Source organism: Rhinoderma darwinii, chromosome 4, assembly GCF_050947455.1.
Source record: "Rhinoderma darwinii isolate aRhiDar2 chromosome 4, aRhiDar2.hap1, whole genome shotgun sequence".
Taxonomy (NCBI): Eukaryota; Metazoa; Chordata; class Amphibia; order Anura; family Rhinodermatidae; genus Rhinoderma; species Rhinoderma darwinii.
The window spans coordinates 177426283-177448129 of record NC_134690.1 but is presented as its reverse complement, the minus strand read 5'-3'; the positions used below and the strand labels follow the sequence as shown (position 1 = coordinate 177448129).

General features: G+C 40.1%; 1 protein-coding gene across 1 annotated transcript in view; it reads left to right on the top strand.

Moving 5' to 3' along the window:
* Window positions 1–21847, top strand: part of CSMD1 (CUB and Sushi multiple domains 1) — a 1675903-nt gene that overhangs the window by 1496875 nt on the left and 157181 nt on the right. The window contains exons 42-46 of the mRNA XM_075861938.1: window positions 8624–8812; window positions 9981–10158; window positions 13979–14124; window positions 14518–14598; window positions 16415–16528. Of these exons, the coding sequence (XP_075718053.1) occupies window positions 8624–8812; window positions 9981–10158; window positions 13979–14124; window positions 14518–14598; window positions 16415–16528 (708 nt within the window). The remainder of the gene's footprint in view (window positions 1–8623; window positions 8813–9980; window positions 10159–13978; window positions 14125–14517; window positions 14599–16414; window positions 16529–21847) is intronic.

Genomic DNA, 21847 nt, shown 5'->3' with positions numbered 1-21847 from the left:
TGTGGCCAGTCAATTTATACAGTGGCACCATCATGTAGTTAATTCCCACTTTTGTGCCCATTAAGAAGTATAGTCCATCAACACAAAACTGCCCGTACTATTGTGCCATCAAACAAAATTTCCCATCATTTTGTTTTAGGCACATAGCAATGTCCATAATATAGTTCCAGTCACATATCAATACCACAGTGTAGTAAGTACAATGCCACTAAAAGTGTGCCAGCAAGAGAATTTCCTATAGAATTGTTCTAGCCAGTGTATTTCCTATACTAATGTGCCAGTCATGGAAGAAGGGAAACAAACATGCCAGGCTACAGTGCTCATGAAATGCACACTTGTTCTTTCCATGGCTTTGTAGTGCTACCTTGTCTTCTTACAGTAAATTACATGCAAGCAGCCAATCAGCAGCTGCATAAATGTAACAACCTCTTCCTGTGCCAATCTGTGCAGTCAAAGATCATCAAGAAAAGGAGTAGACAAATCCGATACAAATAACAACTGGGAATAAAGGAGTCAAATACTATAAGTATCGAAAAAATAGAAAATAATTTTTATTAAATACATATAAAAACTACAGAGGATCTAAAAAAAGAAATCTGTATCTGGACCACATTCATAGTCAAAGTAACACCACATAATTTATAAAGTGCTTATATTTTTATGCGAAATACATGTTATTAAATGGTCGGCATTGCCACAACAAAGGATAAATGCATATTGTCTGCACAGAACATATTCCCCATCCAAGTAACAAACCACCATTAAAAAATCATAGAGATGCATAGTTAGTATATGACCCAGGTGTGGTCATGGATAGAGATGAGCGAACTTATGAAAAGTTCAGTTCGGCTGGTTCGCCGAATTTCATGAAAAAGTTCGATTCGGACCGAACTAGTTTTGACCGAACCTGTAATTCAAGAAAGCCCCTAAAAATCGTGTATAACACTGTTTAATAGCCCTTGAAGCCCTGTATAACACTCTTAGGTCACCCATGAGTGTATCCAAGTACTTTTGAGCTGTCTTTAAGGCAAAGTTAGTGTCAAAGTTACGCCAACATGTATGGCTATAGGAAAATGGATGGGACACGGTGATGACTAACAGAAACCACTGCACTTGTGCATGTTGTATGCTTAATGCATTGTTAAAAAAGGTACAAAAATGAACCATTTTTGGCGGCAGATGCCTGCCAGGGTTCATACATATAAGGTGGTAAAAGAAGAAGCAATGACTTTTGACAAGCCCTCAAAAAATTTACCCTTTATGGTGGCAGATGCCTGCCGGGGTTCATCCATACATGGATGTAAAAGCAACAAGCAATGGTTTTTCACAAGCCCTCCAAAAATGTACCCTTTTTATTGGCAGATGCCTGCTGGGGTTCATCCATACATGGATGTAAAAGCAACAAGCAATGGCTTTTCACAAGCCCTCCAAAAATTTACCCTTTTTATTGGTAGATGCCTGCCGGGGTTCATCCATACATGGATGTAAAAGCAACAAGCAACGGCTTTTCACAAGCCCTCCAAAAATGTACCCTTTTTATTGGCAGATGCCTGCCGGGGTTCATCCATACATGGATGTAAAAGCAACAAGCAATGGCTTTTCACAACCGCTCCAAAAATTTACCCTTTTTATTGGCAGATGCCTGCCGGGGTTCATCCATACATGGATGTAAAAGCAACAAGCAATGGCTTTTCACAAGCCCTCCAGGCCTGCTTGTAGCAGACGGCAGTGCAGGTTTATTGGTGGTAGTAGAGGTAGCCAACGGACAGCATGGGTGGTGGTAGTAGTAGTAGTAGTAGCAGCACATTAAAACAGACTGGACAGTCACAGACAAAGCCCTGTGGTGGGACAGGCCTGCTTGTAGCAGACGGCAGTGGAGGTGTATTGGTGGTAGTAGAGGTAGCCAAAGGACAGCAAGGGTGGTGGTAGTAGTAGTAGCAGCACATTAAAACAGACTGGACAGTCACAGGACAAAGCCCTGTGGAGGGGCTGGCCTCAGGCCTGCTTGTAGCAGACGGCAGTGGAGGTGTATTGGTGGTAGTAGAGGTAGCCAACGGACAGCAAGGGTGGTGGTAGTAGTAGTAGAAGCACATTAAAACAGACTGGACAGTCACAGACAAAGCCCTGTGGTGGGGCTGGCCTCAGGCCTGCTTGTAGCAGACGGCAGTGGAGGTGTATTGGTGGTAGTAGAGGTAGCCAACAGACAGCACAGGTGGTGGTAGTAGTAGTAGCAGCACATTAAAACAGACTGGACAGTCACAGACAAAGCCCTGTGGTGGGGCAGGGCTGCTTGTAGCAGACGGCACTGGGGGTGGATTGGTGGTAGAAGTAGTAGCAGCACCAACAGCGGCACATTAAAAAAGGAGTGGAAAGGACAGAATCCCGTAGTAGCAGGTGGCAGTAGCAGGCGGCAGTGGCAGCAGCAGCAACAATGTCAGATCTAATCAGTGGCATCAGGCACAGGGGTTTTAAAATCCTCACCGATCCACGCTTGATTAATTTTCGGAAACGTGAGATTTTCCAAGCTGTTGGCGGACAATCTTGTTCGCTTAGGGATGACGAAGCCCCCTGCCGCGCTGAATACCCTCTCTGACGCTACACTGGAGGGTGGACAAGACAGTACACCCATGGCAAACTGGGCCAGTTCTTGCCAATGATCTGGCCAGTTCTTGCTGACCCAGAAGTCCATGGGGTCTGGGATCAGCATTTCTGACAGAGAAAGGGCACAGTCCAGGTACGAGTGAACCTGGTTGTTTAGGTGCTGGTGATGGTGAACATCCCTTTGGTGACTACGATGTGTGTCAGGTCAGGGTATTGGATGTAAAAATGTTGTCATCATATTTTCCAAACTGAATTGGCTGCTGCCGCCTATTGCAGAGGTAGCTCTGCCAGAGGCGGTGGAACGATGAGACAGTGGGGAGCGGAGAGTGGCCCCCAGTCAGACATGCTTGCAGCAGGTGTTTGCCGTTTGAAAGCCGTGACAAGCTGGCTGCATAGCTTCTCTCGATAATAAGCCAATTTTGCCTCCCTCTCGGAAGGCGCAAAAAACTCCCCCATTCTGGCTTTATACCGAGGGTCTAAAAGTGTGGCTATCCAGTACTCATCTCTTTGCTTCATGCTAACAATACGACAGTCAGCGCGCAAGTAACGAAGCATACAGCTCGCCATCCTGGCCAGCGTTTCAGAGGGCCCGGTTGGTTCCATCTCCGCCCCATACTGCCATGGTTGTCCATCATCAAGGTCGTCAGACTCGTCATCATCATCATCACTGTCATGTTGTGCGGCTGCCTCGTCCCCTATCCCTTCCTGTGATTCCATCTCCAAATCCAGTTTCTCTTCAGGTCCTGTTTCCTCATCCTCATCCTCCTCCTCCTCCTCAACATCCATAGCCAGATGTGATCCTTCCTCCATCCTTTGCTGAATCATCGCTGTGAGCGTTTTCTCCAGAATGAATATCAGCGGCATAACATCGTTCATTCCGCTAGCGTCACGGCTCACAAATAGTGTGGCCTCTTCAAAGGGCCTCAAAACGCGACATGCGTCTCTAACCAGCTGCCAGTGCCTGAGCTCGAAATTACACTGGCTCCAAACGCTGCCCGTCTGCTGCATCAGGAAATCATTCACGGCTTTCCGCTGTTCGTACAGACGGTCCAACATGTGCAGGGTGGAATTCCAGCGTGTTGGAACGCCGCAATTTAGGCTGTGTTCTGGGAGATTGTTTTGACGCTGCAAGTCCAGGAGGGCGTGCTTAAATGCATACTAAAGCGAACGCAAACCCTCCTGGACATGGCCAGCACACCCTTCAAACCAACATATGACTTTAAGAAGCGTGTTATGACCAGATTGATCACATGTGCCATGCAAGGAGCGTGTGTCAGGTGACCTAGACGCAGTGCAGCCACAACGTTCTTCCCGTTATCAGAGACAACATTGCCCAGTGTGAGTTTCAGAGGAGACAGCCAGCGTGCAATTTCCTCCTTAATGCACAGCAGCAGCTCCTGCCCTGTGTGGCTTTTCTCGCCCAGGCTCAGCAGGTGTAAGACAGCGTTGTGGCGCTTCACCTTGCACCTATGAAAAGAGGAGGAAGGAGGAGTGGAAGATATGCTGTGTCCTGTCGGGGACGGGAAGACCTCCAAGGAGGAAGGCAAGGAGGAGGAGGAGGAGTAGGAGGAGGAGGATGGTAGGCGCCTGGTGTCCGGAGTTGAACCAGAAAGATACAAGCGTGGAGGTGGTAATGCCTGGCATTGCTGCGGTGGTGCATCGGACTGCAAAATATTGACCCAGTGAGCCGTGAAAGACATGTACTGTCCCTGCCCATAGTTGCTGCTCCACGTGTCGACGGTGGCATGTACCCTGCTGCACAAGGATAATTGCAAGGACTGGCCCACCTTTTCCTCCACGTGCTTGTGCAAGGCAGGGACAGCTGTTTTGGAGAAGTAATGGCGGCTAGGTATTCGCCACCTAGGCTGAGCGCACGCCATCAATTGCTTGAAGCCGGCGGAGTCGACCAGGTAGTATGGCAGCGACTGCACCACCAACAACTGAGCCAGGTGTGAATTAAGCCACACGACAAGTGGATGACTGGGTATATATTGTTGCTTATTGGACAACGATTCCGTAATGGATAACTGACGGGACGTAGGAGGAGCACTAGATGACAGTGATGATGATGACAACGAGATGGTGGATAAGGCCTGGCTACTACTTAGATGACAGGGACTCGGAGCAGCAGCAGCAGCGGCAGAGGGGTCTTCATTAGATGTACATGATGGTGGGGCATGTCGATTGTCCCACATGGCCTTGTGATGCCGCTCCATGTGTTTACGTAGAGCGGTAGTTCCTACATTGCTGCCCTGCCCACGCCTTACTTCTGCTTGCAGATACGGCACTGTGCCATGTTTTCATCCTCCGGGAAGGTACAGAAAAATTGCCACACGGCAGAGTACCGTAAAGAGGTAGTACCACGTCGTCCACCACCACCACCCGAGCTTGCCCCTTGTCTGGCAGGCTTTTTTCGGGAGCCTACACCAGTAGCAGCAGTGTCACCATCACCGGCTCCTGAGCTGACACTACCGCTGCAACGTTTTGCAGATTTACTTCTGCCCCTACCTCGGCTTGGCTGTTTATCACTGCCAGTGCCGCCACTACTACCATCCTCCTCTGACGCCGTCATCACCCCGTCACCTGGTTCCCACGTCCTGTCTAAAAAAACATCATCATAGCCCTCCTCATCATCCCCGCCACTTCTGGCACTGTGTTGTGAATGTGATCTCCAAGGGGAGAGAAAAGACATGGACCGCACATCCACTGTATACAATGATCAATTGCGGCTAGGCAAAATATATAAATATGAACGAGAGGTTCTTAGTAACATTTTGATCAAATTGTATGCAAGCCCACTTGCCACTTCACGGCGACCTCTGAAAGTGGGTCCCTACTCTAACGGTTGCAGCACCGCATGGCGGCTACCGCCACCGCAGCGCCGCTCCTGCAGAGGGAGCAACCCAGGGGCCCAAAAGCACCCATGCCTTCAGACCGTGCCAAGCCTCCTTGGCTCTGGGCCACGTCCCCCCACAAGTGCAGCACTACAGCAACAGACACCACCACACAGCACCACAACATGTGAACAGATGGAAATGAGCTCACCTTGCCATGCGCCCCCAGTGGCCAACTGAGAGTACAAGCAGGAGCAGGAACACTTATCAGGTCATTCCTAAATTAAAATCAGCTGGGCCAAAAATGTGGAGTGCTGGTACCAAGTAAAACAAAAAAACAGAGGGGATAGACTCTGTATAATAATATCCAAGGGGAGAGAAAAGACATGGACCGCACATCCACTGTATACAATGATCAATTGCGGCTAGGCAAAATATATAAATATGAACGAGAGGTTCTTAGTAACATTTTGATCAAATTGTATGCAAGCCCACTTGCCACTTCACGGCGACCTCTGAAATGTGTTGTGAATGTGATGTGACATCATGGCGGGCTCCATGCCCCCGCTCATTACTGCGTCTGCCACCACGGCTACCACCAACACCCCCACTACCACAGCTATGCATCTCGGACACCGCTTCCACCTCCACCACTGCCGCAACACACTCCGTTGGCTGACTCACGGAAAACAAATCATCATCACTATGTTGTTCAGTAATATCTTCCTTCGCACCCGAGGAGATGTCTCTTAGGACTCTCAGGAAAGATGGCTTCCCACTAGGAAGAGGGAGTGAAGACATAGATGATGGAATGGAAATGTTAGAAATACCCATATTACTACTGTCACTTTGCCAAGGAACTGTAGAGGATCTGGAATCTAATGAAACCTGGTTTGAAGCCAGATCGTCAGAGTCTTCCTGCTGAGATGACTGCGAGCCAGCCAACCAGTCCACAATGGCCGTATTGTCTAAAATAACCCGCCCACCGGAGGAGATGGACAAGTCTGGCTTGCTGATAATGCTACTACTACCAGCAGGCACATGGCTGCTGCTACTAGTAGAACTGGGCACATGTCTTGTGCCAAAAATGCTGGTACTGGGTCTGGCACCAACAGATCCAACATTTGGACTGGAAGAGGACATGGCATGGGTGTTTTTTCCTCCACCCCGTCCTTTCACAACCTTTTTTTTTACCAGACATTTCACTGCTGGAGTGCAGCAAGTTGAATCAAAACCCCTTCCCCTACTAGAGGAATGAGGCCCTTATAAAATATTATTTGGACTGGCTGAAAATGAGTGACTGTAAATAGGTGGCAGTCAGTGTATGCTGTGACTTGTATAATAGCACCAAAGGCACCGGCTGTACTTAATTAGCATGTTGAATTAAACCCTTAGACGGAAATGAGGACCTTTTAAATTGTTATTCGGACTGGCGGAAAATCAGTGACTCATAAGGTGCCAGTCAGTCAGGGAATGCTGGGCGTTGTAGTACTACAAAGGCTGCCTGTATTGCAAGTTGGATGTTAACCCATGCAACGGGGATGAGCCCCTTATAAAAGCTTATTCACACACTGGCTTGGCAAATGGCAATGAATGAGAATTTCTATCAGCCACTGTGCACTCAGGGAATGCTGGGTGTTGTAGTACTACAGCTGCCTGCCTGGATTGCAAGTTGGATGTTAACCCATGCAACGGGGATGAGCCCCTTATAAAAGCTTATTCACACACTGGCTTGGCAAATGGCAATGAATGAGAATTTCTATCAGCCACTGTGCACTCAGGGAATGCTGGGCGTTGTAGTACTACAGCTGCCTGCCTGGATTGCAAGTTGGATGTTAACCCATGCAACGGGGATGAGCCCCTTATAAAAGCTTATTCACACACTGGCTTGGCAAATGGCAATGAATGAGAATTTCTATCAGCCACTGTGCACTCAGGGAATTCTGGGCGTTGTAGTACTACAGCTGCCTGCCTGGATTGTAAGTTGGATGTTAACCCATGCAACGGGGATGAGCCCCTTATAAAAGCTTATTCACATACTGGCTTGGCAAATGGAGAATTTGCATTGCAATTTAGATGTCGAGAGTAGACTGTAGTGGATGAGCCCCTTCGATTGCTGGATTCCTGGCTTTTAGATTCCTAAAGCTTTCCCTTACTGCACAGAGATGCTATCCCTACAGCTCCTGTCTCTAAAATGGCCACTGAGCTCCGTGCATAGACTATTATTGCAGGCTTGAGCCCGCCCCTATGCTGCCTCCCGATTGGCAGGGCGAGCCGTTTGCAAGGCATTATGGGGTAGCCTGATGTCAGGTGATATTTTGAAATCCTCCATTTTAGATCTAACATGTGGCAGGCGCCAAAATGTAGCCGAGTTCGGTCAAAACGTGTTCGGCCGAACCCGGTGAAGTTCGGATTCGCTGCGAACCAAACTTTTCACGATGTTCGGACCAAAACCAGGTTCGGTTGGCCCGGTTCGCTCATCTCTAGTCATTGACGAAAGGGTGATATAACCCAAGGAAGGTTTATAAGCAAGTAGGAAACCTTGTAAATAAATTGTCAATGCCTTACCCCTAAATATGCTGTGTAGTTACGTGACCCAGATGGTGAGATAGCGCCCCGACGCGCGTTTCGCCAATACAGCTAACATTAGCCATGAATAAGAACACAGACCGTGTTCGAAACGCATAGGCTCTCTTATTTTGCCATCTGAGACCACCTTGTACTGCGTTCTCCTTCCCGTGTTCTATATTTTATTGTTCATCTTCAATAAAGTGGAAACATTATTTTCCTTTTAACTACTACACCTCGCTGGATCCTACCTTCCTTTCTTCTATAAAAGAGACCACCCTGGGTACCCTACGTCTATAAAAAAAATATTTAGTTAGGGGTTTCTATTCTCCTAAGAGCCTTTCCTCTGCTATCACAGTAGTAGGTCTAATCCTTAAAATGCTGCATAAAACTACCATTCAAGTTCATAGCTGTACACAGCTTTAATACCTTATGGTGGCAACAGGCAGCCAAGGTTTTTACAAGTAACAGTCTTAACATAATCTTCAGGCTCTTAAATAATTTATATCTTTATTTCTTCTTTACCTTGTATTTATTTCCTGCCTTCTGAACACTTGTGTTTCTAAAATTATCTCTGGCTATCACTTAAATTTATTTCATCTATTGAATTTATTTTTCAGCTTATGAATTGCAAAATTGTCCAGATCCTCATCCATTTAAGAATGGCTACATCATTAATTCAGATTATAGCGTGGGACAATCAATAACTTTTGAATGTTATCCAGGATATGTTCTGATAGGACACGCTGTTCTCACTTGCCAGCATGGTATTAATAGAAATTGGAACTATCCTTTTCCAAGATGTGAAGGTAAGTGCATTATCCTAAGAGCTTGTTTGCCAATTACTTTGTTTTTAAGTGTCTAAGTGAACAATGTTGAAGGCTATAGATTTAAAAGGACAAAAATTAATTTATACGGGGTCAAAAAGTACCAAGCACTGACTTTGTAACTCATACAAATACATTAAATCTTATCACCAGCAATGTTCTGAAGAGAAATGTTCCACCTGTATAGGAAGCATAGCTTTCTTAACAAGCAATTATTTATTGTTGAAATTAACATTACAACTTGCACCCTCTCTCTCTGGAGACAACTAAATATGATGCCATAAATAGGGCTATTTGCTGTGTGATTCATTAGCCCTAATGTTTCGTTATTGTGTAAGTATTCAGCAGTTTCTCATAGTGCAATGATTGTGTCTGTGTTTTATGCTTCGCAAAACCTTTGTTCTAAGGTTAATAATCTGAAAAAAAAGTAGTCAATAACTTTGTAGTCATGAAAAAAAAAAAAGCCCACAATAATGCTCATTTTATAGCGCTCGGCTTAAATGAAGTGTAACACACTGTACCTTCATTTAAACAAAACTAATGACTACATTAATTATTTGTAAAGTGGCGCACAAGCGGGTCTAGAAGGGAGGTAAAACAGAATGTTACCTTTGTATTTTTACTTTGATTTTATTTTTCTAGGTTGCTAATTAGACGAGTCCTTTTTGTGATGTTTATGAAACTATATTATGTTTCTTAAAATAATATATGTCCCTGTAATGATTACTGACTTTTATTTAATGAAGATAATTGCAATCACAATTAGAAATCTTCATCTGCTAAGAACTTCAAAGTGGAATTTTTGTTGAGGTCTTAAAAAATTCATTTGAACTATTATCCTTGTAGTAGGTTGTTATCTACTATTTACTTTCTTCAGTGTTTGCTACTTTTTAGCTGCCTTCTACATTGTCCCCTGACAGCTCCCTTTTGGCTTTACCTGTCTGCTTCACTATGATTGTAAAGCCCATCCCTATTTGTGTATATGGAAGCATGATTTTGGTGACAGGTTTCCTTTAATACAGTACATATGTACAGTACTTTTGGTGTATAAAACTGACTGCTATACTTTTTTTTATGTATTTACTTCATTTTATACACTGATTTATATATAAACTCTACTGTGTTTTAATCTGCAGTATTTCTATTTCAGCACCTTGTGGATATAATGTATCATCAGAAAATGGGACCATTTATTCACCGGGATTTCCAGATGAATATCCCAATTCGAAGGATTGTGCTTGGCTCATTTCTGTTCTACAGGGTCATGGGGTTTATATTAACTTTACTTTACTTCAGACCGAACAAGTGAATGATTACATTGCAGTATGGTATGTGACCCATCGTAAATAAATTGCTTTTAAATTGATTATTTTTTCCTTGACTCTGCAACTATGTAATGGATGTTGGACTGTAACTTGACACTTTTAAGAAGTAAAATAATAACACATAAGGTCAGAACATGAATTCGGAAAACAAATCAATTTTTATAGATACATGCATAGCACACATTAAATAAGTAATCAATCATCAACATTTTACTTCTCTGGAACTCTCACATCTTATTAGAAATTCTCTAGGAAAGATGGTTAATACAGTATGAGATGTCATACAGTGAGTATAAAGACAACAATTCTCATGTCACCACCTTATTTTCTCCAGGAAGAATTGGATGTATTTTACCACTGACTAATATTAGCAGAATTGTGGAATAACAAATATAAAAAATAAACATGTGGTGCACATAGTAGTAGGCAATATACAAATGCAATTCTCCCTGCTTCATGTTACATGAGTTGTTACCTGCTATTGAACTACAACTACCAAAAAGTTCATGTTATTACTATGTAATTTACTATGCAATGTCTGATTTCTGTAGATGACTTTGAAATAATTTGAGTTATCCAACCTTTTTCCCAATAGAAGAAAATAGAAGATTGCCCTACTGACAATTTGTGTTGATTTCTATGGATTGTAGGTTGTTTTTTTTTTAATTGTTTCACACTATGCTAAAAATTACAGTTGCTGTGACATTTTGCAGTTATTGTACTGTATATTCATTGTGATAGACAATCTGTGAAATGTATTGCCTTCCTATAGACGTGACAGTCTTTTTTCATTGGATGCCATATATAACTACCTGTGTTAAGTGAACATTTAACCTAGTACTATATTTAAAGAGGCTCTGTCACCACATTATAAGTGCCCTATCTCCTACATAATCTGATCGGCGCTGTAATGTAGATAACAACAGTGTTTTTTATTTTGAAAAACTATCAATTTTGAGCAAGTTATGCACAATTTTAGATTTATGCTAATTCGTTTCTTAATAGACAACTGGTGTGTGTTTACTTTTTTACCAACTGGGCATTGTAAAGAGGTCCATAACTTTATTAACTTTACCGAAGTTTCACGTGAAGTGTCTCGCGAGATCATGTGTGCTGTCATTCACAGGAACTTTACCGAAGTGTCGGGAGTGATGAATAGACATCGCGTCCTGGCTGGAGGTGATGTTTATTCACTCCCAAGACACTTCGGTAAAGTTAATATGGGAGTATGTGACTGCACAGCGTGACCTCGCGAGAACACGTTGTGTTGCGAGTACTGCTAAAAATGAATGGAGAGAAGTGTATGACGCTGATTGGTCAGCATCATACACTTCTCTTTACAACACCCACTTGGTAAAAAAGTAAAAACACGCCCAGTTGTCCATTAAGAAATGAATTCGTATAAATCTAAAATTGTGCATAACTCAAAAATTATCGTTTTTCAAAAATAAAAAAACACTTGTTATCTACATTACAGCGCCGATCAGATTAGGTAGGAGATAGGGCACTTATAATGTGGTGACAGAGCCTCTTTAAAATCAGTGTTCCCTCTATGCTGTTCTTCTGAAATGTAAAGAGTTAAAACAAAATATGAATCAGGTCAATTGGCCCAGTAACAGCTATACCTGTCTGCAGTGTGTGGAATTTTTAACTCCAGAGGTGATAGAGCACACCGTTAACAAGGAACATTGTTTGCATATACAGTATAAAGATGACATTATAAAGAATGTTCTAAAGTAAGTGATGATTTGGCTGTAGATCCTGGTATCACACAATCACCAAAAATGTGAACTGAATAGACTGACTCTTCCAGTTCTGCAGAGATCACTTCTCAGCAGTCTCCTCATTATCATCACAGGCAGGATTACAATGAAATGTAACATCTATATATAGATAACACAGGATCCACCATTCACAATAGAATGACACTTCATGCTCTGTAGACATCACTTCTCAGCAGTCATCTCATTATCACCACAGGCAGGATTACAATAAAAGTTAACATCCATATATAGATAACACAGTATTCACCATTCACAATAGACTGACTCTTCCTGTTCTGCACAGATCACTTCTCAGCAGTCATCTCATTATCATTACAGACTGGATTACAATGAAAGGTAACACCTCTATAGAGATAACACAGGATCCACCATTTATAATAGACTGACACTTCCTGTTCTGTAGAGATCACTTCTCAGCAGTCTCCTCATTATCATCACAGGCAGGATTACAATGAAAGGTAACTTCTATATATACATAACACAGGATCCACCATTCATAATAGACTGACACTTCCTGTTCTGTAGGGATCACTTCTCAGCAGTCTCCTCATCATCACAGGCAGGATTACAATGAAAGGTAACACCTATATATAGATCACACAGGATCCACCATTCATAATAGGTGATGGACACAGCTCCCCTCCTCCTCCCTGGTGCACAGGTCACAGAGAATGCATAGAAAACTCTCCCATACAAGTCAAGCTGCAAACATATTTCTAATGCTGTTAACAGCAGCTCAAGCAATATAATGATCATAATCATGTACAGAAAAAAGAATTAAACATTGTACAATCCAAAACTATAAACATATTAGAAAAAAAAGTTTATGTTTCACTATCTGGTTTTAATAAGTAAAAAAATAATAGATGATACATTCCCTTTAAAAAAGGATTTCAGGTTGTATGTAAATGACATTTATCATTGTATAATATAAAATTCAACAACTTTCTAATATATTTAGTGTTTTCATTTGTTATCGTTAACAAGATTTCTGTTTGCTGAACTGAATGAAAATATTTTTGTTTACATTAAAAACTTTTGAAATGGGTAAGGAATAGAAACAAAAAGTATATTAGAAAGTTGCATGACTTTTTACTATACTATGTTTAAGTTGTATCTACATAAAAACAGAAGCTGTGTGGCTGCAGCACTAACACAACAAATCTTTGAGTCTTCAACGGATCCAAAATACAAGGCCCAATCACTCTAGGGTAATTGTTTAAAATAAGGAAAAAAACAGCATATGAGTTAAACTAATTTTTCTTAGTGACACTCTCAATCACTGTAATAAATACATTTACATGTTTCAATGAACTCTTGTAAATAAAGACCATAATTAAATGATAGAAATATATCCATACACTGTAAATCCTTTGCCACTACCAAAATAACCGCAGAATTCTGTATTACTGAGCTATATATTTTAATGTTCTGTTCTCCCCTGGATAAGAACATTTAGTAAACTGTACATTTTTCTTAGTGTACATTGTACTTCTAGAAGAATTTAATTTTGAAGCTCTGATAAAATCTCCTGGGTAGTAAAATACTGGACTTTCAGACATTCACTACTAAACTTATATAGTAGACTCAGGTGGTCAAAAAAAGACTTCTGAGAAAGCAATGAAAGGCCACGAGTTAAATGATTTTCAGCAACCCTTTGCTAATCTCTGATGTACTTGAACACACATCACAAAAGGATCAGGATTCCGTTAAAATTCAGACATTGCCGCCTAGGAAGACAACATAAAAGGAATTTTTGATGCTGTCAAAGGTCTCCTGGATGACAACATGGAACTTTTTTTTACATTCGAATTCAGTAACAGTTGACGACTGAAGAGAATGGTGCCTGAAGAACGCAGTTACAAGATACAATGTACTGTATTATGCTCATGCTTCATATGTGGTCAGGATCTTGGGAAGTTTACAAAAATGATACAATAAAAAGCAACATGATCAAAGAGTTTCAACATATTATATTTGAGCATTACTGCTATATATACAATGATATTTACATTTTTCATGTTTTTCTTAATTCTTAGGGATGGAGTTGACCAAAATTCCCCTCAGCTGGGTGTCTTTAGTGGAAATACGGCGCTAGAAACGGCATATAGCACATCTAATCAAGTACTGATTAAGTTTCACAGTGACTTTTCAACTGGAGGATTCTTTGTCCTGAATTTTCATGGTCAGTTTACTATACTTCTATTATGACATTGTATTACTTTTAAGCATAATCATGTTTAAATTGCAATTATTTTTATTACTCAGAATTTGATATTATTTTTTTTTTAAAGTAGTGTGTATGTTAATATACTATGACCTTAGTTTACCCAATTGATCCTGCATAGAGCATTTAACCCATGGAATTTGCAGATCAATTATAACAGATAAGCAGCATCACTTGAGTTGTCAGAAAGGCTGCCTGTGGGTAAATGAAAAGGTTTTCCAATATTCTGCACTAGTATGAGGATATTCAACAATATTGAGAATATTCAACATGTTTTACCATAAATGCAACATATTAACATGACTAAATTTCTAATGTGATTGCGAATTTACACCTGTTTTTTCATTGCAGCTTACGCATTAAAAAAATGTCCACCACCAGCAGTTGTGTCAGAAGCTGATCTAATTTCAGATGATGATGATTTCGAGATAGGTATTGCATCTTACTCTGCAGTTTCCTCTTCTTCATATTCCAACTTTTACTTAATTTCATAAAAATAATGTAATGCAGTTAAAATAAGGGGTCTCCAATCGATCATGTTTCAAGCATGATCTACTGGTCAACTGCTGTACAGTGACCAGCAGATTGTGCTGATCAGCAACTATTTCCCTTTCAAAATATAGCTACCATAATGAGGACCTGTCACCTCTCCTGACCCAAAAAATTCTGGAGCATCTTTTCTAAGAACTCAAAGTTGAACCGTTCCTCTGTAATTCCTTTTAGAAATTCAGGAATAAATTGAGATAGGGGTGTTACCAGTTGGGGGTTTGTCCCTACACAGACTAACAATATCCAAACAGTTTAGACAGAGTGAGATATTATATGGACACACCTCTTTGACAAGGGGAATAGTAACACCCAGTTGTCAAGTTATTCATTTATTTCTAGGAGGAATCACAGGGGAATGACACTACATAAAGTTTTTAAGAAAATATGCTTCACAATTCTTATTTTATGGGAAATACAAGTATTTTCTAAAACATACATGTCAGGAGAGGTGACAGATCCTCTTTAAAGGTTAGTAGATGTTTGCCTGGCTATTCGTCATCACTTCACACTCCCCACTTATGCCTGCCATGTGGCTGCTGAAGGGGCACTAGAAAGAGGCTTGAATAAGAGGTAGGCGACAGACGCACAAGGAACCAGAAGCAAGTGAGACAACACAGCATTGTATTGTGCATCTATGGCTGACACTTATATGGGTGGCCTCAATGGCTTCTGTTACTATGGTGGGCATCCACTCTTTCACTTTTATGTGGGGCATCTGTGGTTGGCACAGGCCATACTGAAAGAATCTGTGGCTGATGCAAATTATAATGGGCATCTTTGGCTGGTACAGGCTGTAGTTGGCGCAGATTTTTATTAAGGTAACTGTGGCTGGCACAAGCTGTCATAAGGGTATCCGTAAATGCCATGCCACATACTGTAAAGGAGTCAACTGTGACTGACACAGACTGTACTGGGGAATCTATGTGTTGCAGGCTTTAACGGTGGCACCTGTGGCTGGTGCAACTTTGGTGGGGCTTCTATGGCTGACACAAGCTGTCACAGCAATATCTGTAACACTCTTTAAGACCAGCTGGCAGTAAACATGAGTATTATAAGAGTTAGAGGAAACCAGATTACCCAGAGGAAACCTGTAGTAGCATACAAACTCCAAATCACATCAGCATTGAGGTTTGAACCACCCTGAGGTGAACAAATTGTAAGTAGTGCACAGAAAATTATTAAAGTTAGAAAAACACTGCGTAGTAGCTTTTATTGTATAATAATTTTTTGGGTCAAATTTCAGCATTAACAGCTTTAATTGTTTACGTGTTTTGGTTATAGTATGTGTGCTGTTGGTTGTATAACCTTTGGTTGTGCAGGAACGTCCAACTTAATCAAATATTTAAAAAAGTGCTTTGTCGTAATGATTTCCTATAGAGTTTCCATTTGCATCAGTTAATCTATGTCCACCTTTCTCCAATGCATCTAAAATGAGAAATGAAGCAAAACTTCAAATAGACCTTATTAAAAAATTTCCTACTTTTTTGTATCTATAAATGTTATGCAGATTTATTCGTCTCTATGGTAGCAGACAACAAACACACCTTGTGTAGTCTGATATTGCAGTCATACTCCCTTCCAGCTGTCTCTACTTCTTGAACCTGTAGACACAACATTGTAGAATATTGTAAATGAAGACAATATATAAAGCTGATTCATTTTTAATTTTAGCCTCATAACGGTTGTTATTCCCTTTTAGGTGACTTTGTAAAATACAAGTGCCATCCTGGGTTTACCGCAGTAGGAAATGACATATTAATCTGCAAATTAGTTACCCAACTACAATTTGAGGGATCCTTGCCTACCTGTGAAGGTAAGAACATTATTTCACACTTCCATTTTTACAGTAATATAATTAACATGCAGAGTTATTCTGTTCCGTGTGAATATTCATGCATGCAATTTGCATTATTACTGAATGTTAAAATTAATCGTTCTCTTGTGGTTTCTGGTGATTGGTAAATGCAATTATTTAAAGCTTTTCTTGATGATGCTCTCAGTTGATATTACTCTAATCTGAAAAGTATTGTTTTCTCTTGAGCTGTAATTGGAAAGGAACTCTTAAAATAAGAGCCATATACGATTTTCTAAGTTCAAAATGTAAACATTGCTTATGAGAAATAAAAAGAAAAAAACTTCACTCTGTACTTGCATGTATATAAACAGTGTATTGATGTTAATAGTGTCTTCACTGTATGATGTATTAGTAATTAAACAAATTTGGAGATTCTTACCTGCAGAGATTTCAATTATGGAGGGAAATTATACTATCATGCTGGGTTCTTACGTAGCGTAAATGCTGCGGAATTTCCGCAATGGAATTCTGTATGGAAATTCCGCGTCATTTACAGTAGCAGCAAAGTAAATAAGATTTGAAGAAATCTCATGCAGACACTGCAGAAAAAAATCTGCAGTGAAAATGTTAATAAAATGCAGATGTTAAATTCTCAAAATGTTAATTTATGCTGCTTATTTGTTGTTATTCTTTTGCGGGTTTTCCCCATTGAATTCAATACAGATGTAGAACCCACAACAAATAGCCAAGTGTAGCGACTTTTTGTGACAAATCGCAGATTGGCAAATGAGAAAAAGAAAATTGCAAAAGAAAAAAAAAAGTGTTTTGTTTGATTTTAAAAGCTTATACTTACCACTGGATGTTGTCATAGCAACGCATTACACTGTACTGCCGCCCAGCCTTCTGGGATGATGTTTGATTCCATGTAACTCCTGCAGCCAATCACAGGCTGCAGCGTCATCCCAGGAGGCCTGGCTACACTCAGTACAGATGGATGTGTCACCATGACAACGGCCTGGAGTAAGTATGAGCTTTTCTCTTTTTTATTACCACTGCATTCCACAGCGGAGATTACCTGAAAACCTGCACAGCAGATTGTGGTGCGGTTTTTTATTAGAAATTCCCTGCAGTTCTTGGTTGGATATTCTGCATAGTTTTACCCACCGTATCAGACCCGTGGGAAACCGGCCTATGGGTATGTTTTGAGCATAATTGGCAGCAGAAATCCACAGCTGATTCTCAGATTTCTGTAGTGGATTGGCATGCGGATCCGCATTCAGATTAGCTCTATTGAAGTTCAAAAGGGCTAATTATAGCAGCTTTTTAATGCGGAATCCACACCGATAATAAACATACTGCAGATTTTAAAATCTGTGCCGTGGTTAACATTCCACATAAACTTATTTTTGGTGCTTGTGAATGGGACATAAAATACCACATTGACATGCATAGCTGTTGGAATGATTGCGGATTCTGTCTGGATTCTGAAAGAATTCTCAACGTGTGAACATTGTTCACTGCGTACCACCTACGAAAAAATGTTTAGGAATAGTATAAGTCACTTCGAAGTTCTGTGACCTGTATAAATGCATTTAGTAAGGTGCACATTACTATATATAAATATATATATGTATATATATATATATATATATATATATATACAGTATTTATATCCCACTTACGTGTATTTAACCCATATGTTTATCCCTCTAATGGTCCTTCATTAAATGTTTGAATCTGATATAGATTGCTATTTGATTTAACATTGTGATACATTTAGGTTTTAGTTACATAGGAAAATAAGAGGAGCTTGCACAGTGGACTTACAAGTGCAGATTTAAAACCACATGAGGATTCTTGAGGCAGACGGAATATTGCATTTATTCATAATAAAAAGTAAAGTTATTTTAGCTTAACAATGAATCCCCAATGTGTAGCCAAAATTAGTCATTCTTACAATACTTGTATTGAGGTGAAAGCTGCATCTGTCAGTTCTCACATAGTTGCCAGTTCCTATTTTTACTTTACCTGTACTCTTGATCACAATTTAAATAAGGTCACTACATTAAGGACAACACTGCGATCCGTCATAATGCATTCTTTTTATAGAAAATTATTAAAACTGTATTAACTTGGTCATTCTTTTAAAATGGTCAAATTGAGTGACTTTTTGAAGCTTCATGTAAAATTAGAACCGCTATACAGTTTAACTGAGTGATTGGAAATGTCCCTAGTTTTTTTTTTTTTAATCAATGTTTAATTATATTTTAAACAACTTTTTAATTGTTTTTTATTATTATTATTATTTTATTTTATTTTTTTACTTTTTGAGATTCTTTGTATCCTGTGTACATAGAAGCTGTATTGTTCCGTCAAAGCCGATTCTGTAAGGTCAGTGCACTGACGGCTCCAGCGAAAGCTGGTTTTGCGTGTCTCAGCTTAGATGTGATTGTTATCAGCTGGATCCCGTGTGTCAGAGACACACAGTACTAGCTTTCAGCCGAGCCATCAGTGCAGTTGACTTAACGGAATCGGCTTTGATAAAACAATACGGTTTCTATGTATACAGGATACCTAGAAGCTGTATTTTAAAAAGTAAAAGCAAAATGTAATAAAATCCAATTAAAACGTTGTTTAAAATTAAATAAAACATTCATTTATAAAAAAAAAAGAAGTGGACTTCAAAAGTGTATGTAGCCTTTAACCGTACCATCAAGGTACCATTAAGCTATGGAGGGTCATGAAAAACTACTATTTCAAGTTACCAAGGTGTTAATTGGTCAATTTCCAACAATTATGGTGATCATAAGAAGCCATTTGGATAAGTGGTGAAGCATCTTTTTGACTTCCAATCAAATCCAAGTGATTTCAGATGGAAATTGACATGACTTGATTGTTGCCCATCTACTTTTTCTCCTTTCTCTGCTCCCAGAACGATGCAATATAGTTTTAGGATAAACAGCCTTTAAAATGTGATTATAAGAGTGTACTCTGTTCGAAACCAGTCACTGTTCACCTATTGAAAAAAATGATCTGGGGACTTACAATGGGTAAGAAAGCTTGAACAATGTTTAACCCATTTGTGAATGAATCCCTAAAGGGTTATTAAAAGTAGTCCCATCACATAATATTATGGAATATTGCTAGGATATATCATAATATTAAGGTCAGTGCGTGTTTGACTTCTACGACCCCCGCAAATCCCAACAAAAAGGGGAAGAGAATCCTTCAGCTGTTTCCCTGCACAGCGGAGCTCCCGGCTCCCGGGTGCTCCCAGCAGTGCAGGGAACAGCAATGAAACTCCATGTAAGGAAAAGCAGCTGTGTTGTAGTTGCCTGCATAGTGGGGGCCAAGAGCGCTGTCATGTAGGGAGAAAATTTGAAGGTGTTGTAGCTCCATACTAGCACTATGGCCTTTTTATTCTAGCAGTCGGATCCCCACAGATCAACAAGTGATGGCTTGTCCTAGTGAAATGTCATCACTTGTAATAGTCCGAATACCTCTTTGAATAATAACTCTTCCTGGAATTGCCAGGAGTTGTCTACTATCTTCTTTGCTTGTATTTTTTTTTTTAGAATAGAGATACTTACAAAGAACATTTGATTATGAAAGCTCAAGGAGTTCCATAAAAGTGCAATACTGACCTGATATGGAAAAGTCTACATGAGTTATCACTATACACTTTCTCTTCCAAAAAGAAAGCAATATTGGTTGTGTACATTTGTTAGGCAAATAGTGAAATACTGCCATTAAACCTTGTGCTTGTTTCTATGATAGGTCTTGCTCTATTGTGCCATTTACATTTGGAATCTTTCTAAAATTCTGCTCCTGATTCTGTTTACACTCATTTGTTAGACAAACAAAGCTATTTCTACATTTGGCATTTGCCAAAACAAACTAATGTGAGGTTCCCACAGTCTGTTTAATAGTTAAACATTCTGCTAAAAAGATAGAAAATCCTTAATGTATTTGTGTAATTAATGTTAATGGTCCGGCTTTGACAATGGCACACATGATGTATTTAATGCTGAATATGTAGTCTGTAAATAATTTAGCACTGTCTGCATGCGAAATCTCTTCTATTTTATTTTTAGCAACTTCCTGATAGTAACAATAATTATGTTTTTGTCATTGATCATTCAGTTAAGGGAAGTGGTAAAGTTTATCGTCCACAGCTTGGTGAGAAGGTTTATAATTATACTGCCCGTCAGGAAGCATCCATTGTGAAATTTGGAAACATTCCTAGATTCTGTTATTCTGAATAACATGTCTCCTTTTACTACCTTTTACTTTGAAATATATTTTGGTCATAAAAAGAGAGATGGTAGCTTGAAAAGCATAAATAGTTGTATCCCAAATCGGTGCTTTATTTGTCCAAAACAACTACCCTTTCTATGGTTAAATGCATAAGAGATATAATTTACATAAAAAAACAGTGGTAGCGTATGTCACCTTCAGCATCTATTTATGCTCTACTGGGACTTAAAATCAGTCCTGGCATTTTTAAGCACACAGGCACACCTGCTCTATATGCAATATGTTTGCATGCTTGCACATTTCAATTTAGAGTAATAAATAAAATTTTACAGAAATATTAAGAATATATGTGTGCAATACATATAATACATCATACACCACCAGGACAAATGAATATTAATATTTTTTAAAACACCAATATAAACTGTACACCTGAATAATACTGCTATATAAACTGTACACTGTACCCATGAAAAACTCCACTACATACTGTACACATGAATAATGCTATTTACACAATACACATGAATAATTCTGCCAAATATACTGTGCACATGAATAACCTGGGAAACATGCCATACATGTGCCACTCACACCTAGAACACATGCCACACAAATGCCACTCATATCTAGGACATTGACATACAATGGGGTTAATCGGGTAAGGGCATGTTGTAAGTCATTTTGACAACAAAAATACAAATTTTTCCCGGAAAATTTGATAAAAACTGCGACAGAGACTCCGGCATACATGAGAACAGAACTGAACTTCTCTGCAGCTACTGGGGGTGTTGGTTTACTGTAGAAAGTATTAGAGAGATTAGCACTGCTGCGCAGGTGATATATGCCAGGTCTAGTGACTATTTATTGGCTCAGAATGCAGCAGTGCCATTCTCTTTTTCCTTTATCTAGTGAGGTCTGTGAAATCTTGCAGTCTGGCACCTACCCCACAGGCCAGGCAGTAAACTAACTAATTGTAAAGGATCTGCCAGACACAACTTCTGTGTCGACGCCCATAGGTAATCAGTCTGCACCTGCTTCTATGTCTGTGAGACTGACTCCATCTTCCACCACCCAGGA